This window comes from Nannospalax galili, unplaced genomic scaffold (assembly GCF_000622305.1).
Source record: "Nannospalax galili isolate Female #2095 unplaced genomic scaffold, S.galili_v1.0 scaffold95, whole genome shotgun sequence".
Classification (NCBI taxonomy): Eukaryota; Metazoa; Chordata; class Mammalia; order Rodentia; family Spalacidae; genus Nannospalax; species Nannospalax galili.
Window position 1 is genome coordinate 6,159,481 of NW_008342393.1, and position 13,145 is coordinate 6,172,625.

Consider the following 13,145-nt stretch of genomic DNA (forward strand, 5'->3'; position numbering starts at 1 on the left):
ATGAATTTATGCACATCATGTGTGTACTGATGAGAAGAGGGCAATAGATTCCCCTGGAGCTGGAGTTACCTATGGGTATAAGCTGCTTGATGTGGGTGCTGGAAACCAAACCTGGCTTGTCTACAGAAGCAGGAAGTGTTTTTAACCACCAAGACATCCCTTCAGCCCCCTGACATTAGTGTCTAAATAAATCAAGACCCCTTTCAACACTTGCAAAGTGATGACAGCTATGGTCTCCATGGAGACAGGTCTGAAGCTGACGCCAAAGAAATTCCAGTTTTTAAGTTTCTGTCTTTAAAATTTACTTTGTGATGCAGTAACCACTTTACTGCTTTTGGGGAAACAACTTGAGAGGACATCTAAGTCCCAAGGAAGAGGATGGTGACTGTCATAATGCCAGCTTAGTGGGGCCAGGCCTGACCTACAGTGCAGGTTAGGATGTAGTTTGTACATAGTCGATGAGATGGTGACTCAGCTGTCCTTTCTCAGGCATAATGATAAAAATATCCATAGAGGAACCCACTGATTAGAGTCACCATCCACTTTCAGTTGTGTTTATCCTATGTATGAACACCGTCTGGGATCCTGACCCCTGTTTGTTAGGCTTCTCAAAGGCCAGTTTGTTTATTCTGGGTGGAACTGGCTCTCAGAATCCAAAACTTGGGCTTCCAGCATTGGCAAAGACAAGATCCCTAGTTTGATCCTGGGAGCGATTCCAGGGCTGAGATAGAGAATATAAATGAGTTATTCTAGCATGCTACTTCTCAATTAACCCATCACTCCCCCCAGGTGCCCTGAAGAAGTCACTTACTTTGAATTTGTGAATAATAGTTTAACATAAAAATTCTAAAACTTCTGCTAATATTGACATTACCTTGATTAAGAGTGTCATTATGACTATAGAATTTCAATCATGACACGCTGGGCATAATGTAGATACTCTGGAAGCTGTAGTCTTTGTATTATCCTCATTTACTCATTCTATTTCTTTGTTCAGCGATGTTTACCCGCAGCTCCATATGCACATGGGGAGATATTTTAAAGACAATCCACTTTGAGTCTGCCAAGAGTTAACAGTCTGATTGAGAAGACAGGATCCTCTGCTAGATCATAGGGTCTTTAAAAACAGGCTCCCTGGCTTTTCAGTCTTTGAATGTCCTCACTGGGCTAGAGCCAAAGGCAGGGAAATAGTCATTAGCATAGGATTTACCAGGTGTGAATCAGAAGTCCTGAGTTAAGTGCAGCCTTGTCATTCTTTTTATTTATTTTATGTGTATGAGTGTTATGCCTACATGTATGTAAGTGCACCCATGTCCTACAATGCCCATAGAGGACAGAGGAGGGCATTGGATCTCCTGGAACTGGAGTCATAGTTAGTTACTAGTTGCGTTCTGGGATTCGAACCTGGGTCTTCTGCAAGAGCAGCCAGTGCTCTTGACCACTGAGCCATCTCTCCAGCCCCGAGCCTTGATCATCCTATCTTCATAGCCTTGGGGCTTAGTTATCTGAGGTGAGGATGTAACACTGAGAGCAACCTCACTGAGCTTGTGTTTATGTGTAGATTAAAGGAGAGATTTTTTTTTTGTCAGTGTGCTTTAAGATTTATTCAGAGGAAAAGCCAAAGTCCATATACAGTAAATGCAATATGACACATATGCTCTGCATCAACCCCAGCCCTGCTCTTATGTCTCTGGCCTTCACCCCATCACGTACACATGCCCACACTGCTTCTGCTCTTTCATAAATGTTCACAGCTCTCTTCCACTTCAGAGCTACTAGGTTAGGCACTGTTCCTGTCTGGAAGGTCCTTTCCCTAATCATCCTCTGTTAAGCTCACAAATATTGTTCTCTTAGGGAGACCCATGCTGGCGTCATATTTAGACTTGTAGCTCATGCCTCCATGTCTCACCCTTGATCCTGTTTCTCTACTCTATTTTTTCCCCTCTTAGTCTTTACCATATTCTGATGTTATGGATTTGCTTACTTATTATTCTTATTATTTATTATCTGTCTCTCCTCAGAACTGTAAACACCTTATAGGTAGGGATTTATATTTGTCTTAGCCACTGTAGCACATGACAGAGAGTCACTATGCATTCTCGGGATGAAATAAATGGAGGTAACTCACAAAGCAGGTGCACAGTAGCCAGGTTTTGGCAACGAGATTGTGTAACCACCTCTGCGTGTGACTGAGCAGGCTCTGGACTATGGTTCAAGCCTGTGCCTTGTCCCTCCCATGGATCTAAAATCCCTCCAGGATGACAGTTGTTCAATCTTCTGCCTTCCACCATATCTAGGATAGGGCTATATTTGTGCTTTCTAAATATGTTTTTGATTTTCACAAAGCATATTCTCTTCCCAAAGAAATCCCAGAAGACACTTTAGTCATAATTATAAAACACTCTCCCTTTTCCCAATTTCTATTGGAATTTGATGTTTTGGGCAGCTTTTATCAAAACATCTTCAACTTGAATGCTGTTGCATATCCTCTGCATAGTCAGCAAATGCAACACAGCTCAAAATTTCAGAGACAAAGAAGCCGGCCATGTTTTTGTTGCTCAGACATTAACAGTTGATGAAGTTGTTGATTCAGTGACTGAAAGACTCATTTCGCAAACATAAGCATCTGCTATATGTTGGACATTGTTTTAGGTACATGGTACTCAAGGAAGATCAGCTCTTATGTTTAAGAGGATTAGTTTCTTCATCCAGTAAACACTTGTTGACTGCTCTCATGTGTTCAATGTACTAAGTACGGGAATACAGCAATGACCGAAAGAAAACTCCCATCAGCAAAGAATTATGGTCTCAATAGTTACAAGATCTAAGGTGATGAGTAACATCATAGGTGGAGTCAGCAAAAAAAAGTATACATATATTTTTTATTGAGCATTTTAAATTTCATACAACATATCCCACTCAAATCCAGACCTCTTTCCTCAATCCATGCCTCCTCTTACTCCCCCACTGAATCCTATGAATTCTGCCATACATGTTGAGTCCTATTTATTCAGGTGTTTGTACCCAAATGCCCTTCAGTGTAAATGTGTCCACTGGCATCTATTTAGCCCATGCAGTGGTCGTGTTAAGTCATACTCTCCCTCATCCAGCAGCAATCAGTATCAAATAATTCTCAATCTAGTGCTAGGCTGACATCTATTTCTCACCTCCCTTTTGGGCCCTTGTTTAACTGAGCTGACACACAGAAGGCTACAACTGGCCAAATTTTGGAGAATAAGAGACTGTAGAGTGTAGGATGGGACTCCTATATTGAACCTCACCCACACACGGCTCAGGGACCATTGCGGAGAGGAGGCAGAAAGATTGTAAGAGCCAGGGTTGGTTCATGAACACAGGGAGCAAAAAATTTATATAAAAGACCGGGTAATATCATTTTTGGCCTTTTCAGGTCAGATCCAATTTCTGTTGCTGTCTACTGTGATTCTCCTTAGTTGTTGTTGTAAATAAACTTTTAAAAATGTAAACCATATGGAACTTACAGCAATGGTGTCAGCATGCACAAAACCCATGCAAACACAGGCAGACAAAAACATAGAACTGTGGAAATGGCAGCAGACCCCAATCTTAGCTGAAGAACTATTGGCAGCTGATTACTGCTGGATCAGGGAGAGCTGGTCTTCTTTAAGGGGGTGGCTGTAGATAGGCTGACTAGATCCCAGTGGATGAACTTGCAGTGGACGTCAGGAGATACTAACTTGACTCAATAGGCCTTAACATAAATGACAGAATTCATGAAATCCAATGTGGGGGGATATGGGAGGGTGCTGATGGGAAAGGGGGTATACAGATGATTAAGATGTGTATGAAATACACAAAAATTCAATAGAAAAGTAAATCATTCTTAGCTCCTGGGCTTGTCTTGACCCATAAGGTTTGGTTTGCAAACCTCCATATACAGAATATACAGTATTATCTGGTGCTACCTCTCTGACTGGCCTGGAGGAGGGAAGGGAGCTTGGGAACCTGTAACAAGGAGACCGAGGTGGATGAAGTTTGAGGAGGTGGAGCTGGCATTCAGTGTAGAGGGAACAGCTTTCTTAAGAGTGGTACACAGTGACAGTTTCATGTTAATTACCTATATTCTTGTTACAGTTTAGCATCCCAATTCTTACTCCATCTCAATCTCTAATTGGGCCAATAGAGCATCTCTTTCAGGAGGTCCCAGTCAAACAGCAAAATGCTGAGCATCTAGATGGCCCAAACATCCCCCCACCTCCATCCTGCCATGTCTACTGCGGCCCTGGCTCTCAGACAGTGCAAAGGAGCAATTTTCATTCCCTAGCACACTTCAGGACAGTTTGGTGTTTGTTGCTTATTCTGGACAAATTGTGTTTTTGTGAAGTCAGTCTCTCAAGGATGCAGATAATTGGTTCCTTGAAGAGGATGAGGCTGTATTTTCTGTTTGTTTCAGTTATTGATTCTGAACTAGTTATCTCTTCTGATTCAGAGTCACTCAAAAGAGAAAATCACCCCATATTTTACACATAAATTTTATTCTCTCTTTTAAACTAAAAACTATAGTCTCTATCACCATAGCAACACCTATGGACACTTTCCTCTCTGTCTTTTGAGCAGAACTGGAGATTCCAGAGGCTGAGCTCTAGGAAGGTCAATACTTCTACCTCACTCAGGGGGAGGAGCAAGCAGAGTGCTCTGAAAGCGACTCATTGTTCTTTCTCATTATGACCCAAAGGTTGCAACTTCATAATCTCTTACAACAAACCTCAAATACGTCCATGCTCACAGTGTTTATAGCCATGAAGAATATACACACATGTTTGTATGTATAGCCATGTACACTCTATAGGTGTGCTCCCCAATAGACTTCTGACTTTTCTGGGTGGCTACTGGGTGCTGGTCCATGCCTAGCTCAGAGCCTAGCACACAGCAGGTACACAATAGCTATGCAGAATGGAGAAAATAAACAGGAGATCAAGTCGCAGATAGTCTGTGAAGTGGTCATTGTGGTTCTCAGGACACTGCTCTATCCCTTGGAAAGGAAGAACTTGGAGAAAATTTTGAAAATGAATTTGCCCAATTTCTCCCAAATGAGTTTTCTTCTCTAGCCACACTATTGGAACTTAATCCACAAAAATGATTCTATTCCAATATTATCTTTTCGCCTGGATAATACACTTGTTTCTTTCCACAAATGCCCTACTTTGTACTAGCTATTAATCTAAGCACTTAAAATGATTAGCAAGTGAAGGGTCTTACTTATTAAAACAGTTCATTTTCTCCCTTTAAAAACTGAGACATTTGGATCCCTGAATATGCCCATTTATCATCACCCCTAACAAGTCTTCTAGGAGTTCTCCATGTAGGATATGAATAAATTTTTTTTTTACAAAAAAATGTAGTTGCTGTGTCATACATCCACACAGCTTTATAAAACAAAGAAAATTATTACCATCAATTATAATAACCTCACTAGACAAGACTGCAATTAATCTACAGCTCTTTAGATAGTGACTGTTGCACTGTGCCAAGGAAAATGCCTGGCGTTAATTGACTTATCATGATCAGCAATGATAGATGGGGCAGATGGCAATGTGATTATTCAATGTCAACAAAATAAACACATGTGTTATTGCAAGAAATATCTACTTGGGTCCTCTCAAAGGATAGCCAGAAATAGAGACCAAGGGTGGCTTTGAAGATAGTACAAAATAAAAGTAAAAGTGAAGCTACAGGTGATAAATATTTGCATTTACAGAGGCTAACCTTCAGTGGAATCTGACAGGAGAAAATTTCTACAAGAAAGTTATAGATTGTGTAATATTTAGTTATTAGAAGGTACATTAACACTAATATCTTACTCATTCATTAGGATGTCTTCAGAACTTAATAATTCCAGCAATGGGAATTTACTGTTTTCAGAAGCAAACTTGTATCTTTGATGGAGAGCTCTCACTGTTAGACCATGTATTTAGCTGAACATCTTCTTTAAGTTGTTTTCACCTACTGGCCCTAGGACTTTTCCCTCATGACACACAGAGTGCCATGCTCACTAGAGTCATTCAAATAGCTCAAAGACCAACTGTGTAAACAGTGATCTGCATACAAAATTATTTTGGAACCTCCAAAATGCTGGTCTCTTGCCCTGAATATACACTAGTTTGTCTGTAGATTATTCATACTGAGGGGCTCAGGAAGAAATGTGATAAGACTCTTGTGATCTGCCCAGAGCCAGAGCCAGATACAGATATATTTATGCTGAGGCTGATGCTAAGGGCTACCACCGTGTGTTTGTGTATGCGTGTGTGTGTGTGTGTGTGTGTGTGCGTGCGTGCGTGTGTGTGTGTGTGTCTGTCTGTCTGTCTGTCTGTCTCTGCTGACTGGGAAGCTATTCCTCAAGTCTCATCATAGCACCTCAGCTTGCCATTTCTGAGATGTAATTACCGTTGGGTTCCTCTTTTCCTCTTTTTCACAGTAATTTGGTGTTTAGTTTTCTCTATTGAGAAAACTGGGATAAAGCAGGCAAAACTTGTCCTGAAATTGGCATAGTGGTTGATAGCCAGTATCTCTTGGGGAGAAATTTTACACATTCATCTATCTGGAGCTTACTCTCTGAGACACTGATTCATCTGGTCTGGGGAGGACTCAAGATTCTGACAGCGCCCTTACTATTTTGTATTTGCAACACTGTTTAACGGCACTCTTTAACGAATGCTTTCTGCATTGAGAACAGTTAATAATGTATTACTGAGAGAGTGCTTCACTATTTGGTTGATCTGGGAACCTTTCTTTCTGAGGTAGGGTCTTGCTGTGTAGTCCAGGATGGCTTCAAACTCATGATCATTTTGCTTCTGCCTCCTGAGTGTTGGAATTGTAGATATGTACTACCATTGTCTGGCTTTCTAGAAAATTTTAAATGTAAATTCTTTGAAGCACCTAATCTCTGTGGGCTGGAGTAGGTCTAGGAAAATTAGAACATTAAAAGATTAAATTATTATGTACCCCTTGATTGAAAAACACTCAAAAAATTTAAGTTGTTCATGCACAAGTTATAAATCACCCTAATTAAATACCAAAGTAATCAGTGACATAGGAATTCTGCAATGTACAGATTTTAGCCTAGTAGCCATCTGCATTTTTTACCCATTCGTTTAAATCGCTGAAGTCTTTCTATTTGGAGACACTGTTGTAAGAAACACTGGAGTTAGACAGTATAGAAAGGGAGGAAAAAAATAACCAGCAAATAAATGAGCAAGTGAGTCAGCAGATAAAATGATAACAAACTTTAAAAGTAACCTGTACTGGGGGGCTGGAGAGATGGCTCAGCGGTTAACAGCTCTCACTGCTCTTGCAGAGGACCCGGGTTCGATTCCCAGTGCCCACATGGTGGCTACAAACCATCCTTAAGTCCAGTCCCAGGGGAATCCAAAACCTCTTCTGACCTCCACGGCATTGCACGACATGGGTGCATTCACATATATGCAGGCAATACATTTGTACACATAAAATAAAAATAATAAATGAAATATTTTTAAAAAGTAACCTGTACTGTCGAAAGGAAGAGTTCAGCCTGAGGTGAATATTCTGTACTAAGCCTGGCTCCCTAGGTACTTTGGAGTTGTATTTTCCCCTCTTCCTGCCACACTTCCTGCTGGGTTCTAGCTCAGGATCTGCAGCTTCTTAGAGAACTTTCTATTATTGGCTTGCCTTTAGCAGACATCTGTAATCAATCCCAATTTAGTAGAGACTCTTACTGATGTTCAACCCCATTGTCTATGCAGCCATTACTAATAGATGATAGATAAAGTACTGGGTGAAAGCTGCACGCAGCTTCTCTAACACACAGTGCCTGATACGCCTCAAGGCCATTTCTCATCCAATCCCTCATTTCTTGCTTCATCTTTTTTTTTTTTTTTTTTAACATATCACCTGAGTGCTTCTTACATCTGGAATCCCACTAAAATTTTAAAATAACTTTGAGAGGTTTCTAAATTGTGTCTTATAAGGATCAAATAACATCCCAAGATAACATAGTGTATACCAGAGCAGGGGCTACAAATTCAGGTCCTCTGACTCCAAAGCTTGTGCTTTTTAAAATGATTCTTCATTGCTTCTCTCCACAGCCCAGTTCAAAGGGCACCTCCTCTGTGAAGCTCCTCCTGACCCCTTCAAGCGAAATGTGTCACTTCTTCTTTTGAGCCTGCCAGGGCCTTTGTACATCTCCATTACAGCATGACATTATACTTTAATGACTTGAATATAGTCCTCTTTGAGCTCCTCTGGGGCAAGAGCTCTTTTCTTCTTTTTCTCTTTTTAAATCCTTGTATCCCTGGTAACTAGCAAGGTCCCTAGGCAGACTCTTAGCCTGTATTTTGAATGCATATCAAACTCTGACCAATGGATTCCTTCAACTGTGGGTATGGCAGCATATGGTCTTAGCACATTAACAAAATGCCAGATTTTACCATGACTTTGATTAGAAAAGTAAAAAGACCTTATAAGTTACATATTTCTGTAATTTCAAAGCTTTCTTGACATCAGTTATTGATGACTCTTACTAGAAACCTAGTAAAGGGTGTTTATTATATAAGAACCCCTGATCCCTAATTTATGAATCCACAAGTATAAAGGGCAAGACAGGCCAAGGGTCACATCAAGATGAAATCTAGTTAGATGATCCCTTTTATCTCATAGCTGAAATCATGACTGGAAGCACTGCTTTGATTTTTGATGGTTGATGGTGGTACACAGTGACACTCAACGTTAATGGTGTGACACAATGTAATTTCTGTTCTGCAGAATTTTAGGCAAACTACTTAGTTGCATGACATTTATTCCAACAGTAAGTTGCAGTTTTAGGAAAATAAAATCCATTTTATTGGAAGAGAAGCTATGCTAACATACAGGGTACACAAGAGGCTGATTGCCTAGAGAGGTGGAAGTGAAGAGGGGTTTGAAAGGTTTGGGGGTTAAATGATACTCCAAAAGCACATCAGGGCATGAGTCCCAGGAGACCTGCACTAGTGTTTCAGAAGGAAATACTGTTTCTTCCCAGGCTTTCCTGGAAAACTGAAAGCTAAAATGCAAAATACACATGGAGAAAAGAGGTGGGGGCATTCTTTCACAGACAAGGAAACTCTTTCCGTTTGTTATGCACTTTGGGTAGAAACAGGCATGAAACTGTATAGGCTGGCACTAAATCTTAGTACTTTGACAAATCCACATACCTCTCCAGAGAAGGCCTGTCCATTGAGAAGGTGCTCGGACCCTTGGCTGTCCTCACTCCCAAAATGTAGCCGGATCTCCTCCAGCCGATGGCTGTATGTCATGGGCCCTCCTGATATGTTGACCAGGTGCTCCTTGTCCAGGCGAAGGGACACATGTCTTCCAGTGTTGTACATGGTCCCACTGACCTGTAAGGCAGTGGGCAAAAGATCAAGCAAGGCTTTCCTTTCATTTCTCCCCAGACCTAGAGAGGTGCATAGTAGACCAATGCTTTTTGTATCCTTCTGATGGTAACACATCAGGTTAAATCCATGTATGGAGAGGGTCATGATAGCCTCCTCAGAGGGCTTTCCTGCTTTACCTGGCTTCCAAGGTACTTCCTGTGAAACACAAACCACATTATCATTTAGGAACTTGAGATAGGAACTCAAGGGAAATTTTTCACCCACGGTGATTACTATTTTGTACGTTACACTGTATAAAATTTAATTTTTCCCTCTCACAATTGTTTGGAAGGTAGAGATGCTGTAAAAATTCAAAATCTCACATACGAAAAATTGGAGAAAGCAACCAGCAGGATGGACATGCTAAGAAATCTAGATGATAAGAAGTTGTAATGAGCGACCGGGAGCATGCCTCAATGGGAGACTGATGGACTCTCAGGTCCCCAACGTCCAGTTTAGGTGTTTCTGTGTGATCCCTCTCCTGTCCCTGTTACAGACACTACACAGAAAGAGTTCACTACACAGATGTTATCGATCACTTCAATTTTAAAATTAACCAATGACCACTATTAATATTTTGGTATACAAACTTTTGATACTCATAAATACATTTTAATGAGATTATTATATATGTATATGTATACATATATAAATCATTTTCACATTCACATATGTATATCTGACTTATTATAGGTTATTTTTTTACTACACAAGTAATTCCAGGCCCTGATCTGTTCTATAATATTGCTTTGACGTGGCTGCATAATACTCCATGGCAAAAATGTATAGTTTATCATGAAACCTTTATACCTCCTTCACTACATTACATATCCATATGGATGCAATATTTTACTAATCCAGGGGTATTACATTAGGCAGGTTTGGATCAAATAAAGTACAGATTCTGATGGTATTTACAATGTACTGCGGTATATATCTGCTTTGAGAAGTGATCCCATAGAGCAGAACTGAAGCTCTGTAATTCTCAAATGTCAGTAGGTACAGAATGATGAGATGAAATCATGTAGCATTGATGGATGTCTGCAGTACACAACACTCTATAAAGAGCTGCTCTCTGTTCTTACAGCATGATGCTCTGTGCCACTGAGATCCCCCAGTTCCAGAAATCCATTTATCTGCATTACCGAATGTGAGCTACTCAAATAATAGAGTGAAGATTGCTAGATGCATGTGTAAAGTAATCATAATTTCAAAGACCTTTTTTTTTTGCCCTGGAAGCAACACAGACTGATGTCCCATGCTCATCTGCATTTCCCCCAGTACTTAGAGAACACCGACACACAGCAGGTGGGAGAAGCAAGCGCTCTGGGCTCAGAGGTTCCCAGTTTGCTTCTTGTCAGCTGTGTAACTTTGGACAATTTACTTAATTTCTAGAGACTTCATTTTTCTTAACTGAAAAAAAGACCTAAAATTTTCCTCATGAAAAAGAAAAAGAAAATAATAAAAACGCCATTAGCCATCTTCAAAACAAATAGCAAAATGGCAGAACCGCCTCCTAATAAGTAATACCTTTAAATATAAATGAACTCTGTTTATACGAGGTGTCAAAAATGGTGAAAATCATAGAGATAGAAAGCGGGATAGAGACTGCAGAGGCTGGGGCAGGGAGGAAGGAATGGGCATTCAGTTATTTGATTTTATTTATTATTTTTATTTTATGTGTATGAGAGTATTGCCTGCATGTATGTGAGTGCATCATGTCGTGCAATGCCACGGAGGTCAGAAGAGGGCTTCGGATTCCTCTGGAACTGGAGTTAAGGATGGTTCATAGCTGCCATGTGGGTACTGGAAATCGAATCCAGGTCATCTGCAAGAGCAGTCAGTGCTCTTAACCGCTGAGCCATCTCTCCAGCCGTGGGCATTCGGTTTTTAATGGATATGAAGTTTCAGGTTTTCAATATGCAAAGTTTTGGAGGTGAATGGTGTGAAAGCCACACAAATGCGTTTTTTACTATTGAGCTTAAAAATGGTTTAGATGGCAAATTTCATATTATATGTATTTTACCACAATAAAATGGAAAAATAAGTCCTCCACAAAGTTGTCGTATTAACTAAATAATATTTGCACTGACCAAACATTTTCATTCTTCCCTTCCTCTCTTTTGGCTGTTGCATGGCTGTCTCTCTGCTGTGGAACAATCGTCCTTAAACTCCTCCCCTCCGCCTATTTTCCCCACTCTCCAGATCCTGATGGAATGTAATGGTGTTTGTGAAATGTCACTCAGCTTCTGTTTTGGGATGATCCACTTTCCTGTCACTCAGGACTTTAGTGTGCCAGACATAGGGAGCATCCAAATGCATTTTGATGGTTCAAAACCAAAATACAACTAGGAGAATTAAAAATAAGTCCTTTCGCCTTTTAGCTCCCTTTAGCCCATGCAGACTCTCTTCTATAAAATATGACTCCCCTGTAGTCCCAGCACTCGGGAGACAGAGGCAGGCAGATCTCTGTGAGTTCAAGGCCAACCTGGTCTACATAGTGAGCTCCAGGCCAGCTGGGGCTACTGGGAGGCCCTGTTACAAAGAGACCAAAAAAAAAAAAATGTGACTCTCATTCATTTATTCATTCATTCATCCACCCATCCATTCATTCAATCACTCATTTCTTCATCACCCATTCATTTAGACAGGCTGTTCCACATCCCTGACTATGCTAGGAGCTTGGGATAGTATGAGGAACATGGTTTATGTCTTCTTGGAACTCACACTTCCTTATGCAGAGATCTGAGTGTGGGCAGGCAGCTGTGGAAATACATAACATCTACCATTATGTTGTTACAATTAGCTGAAACATCTCCTTATCTCTACCCTTTCCCTAGACTTTGAAATAACATTAATTTGTATTAATCATAAAACGATGTGTAGCCAGGGTATGGTTTGCTGCACTTTAATTTAAAAATAAAGGCTTGACAACATTATGTATGATATCTAAATCTAACGGTACATCTGCACTATAGTAATTAACATTGCAGCAGTGCCATTTTATCTGTAATGCTAATTACTGTGTTTCCCAATGAACTACTTTGGTGCACAGCATGTTGGAAAAACTTGTATTTATGCAGACCAGGAGAGGTGAGTGGAGAAGTCGAAGCTGAGGGGGATATCCTGGTTGCTTCCAGCTGCCCCACAGCTCTCCCTTAGCCTTTGTCTTAATTCACTGCAACCCCAGGCCAGAGGTGGTGTGTGTGTGTGTGTGTGTGTGTGTGTGTGTGTGTGTGTGTGGCCCATTTTACAAAGGAGGAGGTAGGCGAGGGTTCAGTGACTTGTTCAGAGTCACACAGGTGGCAGGCAGCAAACCAAGGGCCAATAATCTTGACAGGAACCTGAACAGAGACAAATAAGTATCTTAGCTCATTTCAGATGAAAACTAGGTAGGGATTTTCATTTCTTCTGCACTCTGTGGAGGAAGGTCTTGGGCAGTTTTGGAGGTAATGGGATTCTTTCTCAGAACATAGAGGACTCAAACTGGATGCTAGGCTGCTGGAGTTCATCCTAGGAGAAGACATTTTTTCCCCAACTGCAGACATTTATACTGGTTTGAGACTAGTTGGAGCTACATGTATCAAGGAAAGGACTTACATGCCTGTGAAGATTATATGTCAACAAGTATCATCAATAACTTGAGATCATTTAAAAACAATATTTTTGTATAAAGCAAAATGAAATAAAAAAAATAAAAAAAGAAGTTAAGCAAAA

The 13,145-nt window shown here is 40.6% G+C and overlaps 1 protein-coding gene across 2 annotated transcripts in view; it reads right to left on the bottom strand.

The window, feature by feature from the left end:
* Positions 1-13,145, bottom strand: part of Ca10 (carbonic anhydrase 10) — a 591,432-nt gene that overhangs the window by 101,396 nt on the left and 476,891 nt on the right. For both annotated transcript variants that reach the window (XM_008838415.3, XM_008838412.3), the window contains exon 5: positions 9,207-9,392. In XM_008838415.3, coding sequence (XP_008836637.1) covers positions 9,207-9,392 — 186 coding nt within the window. The remainder of the gene's footprint in view (positions 1-9,206; positions 9,393-13,145) is intronic.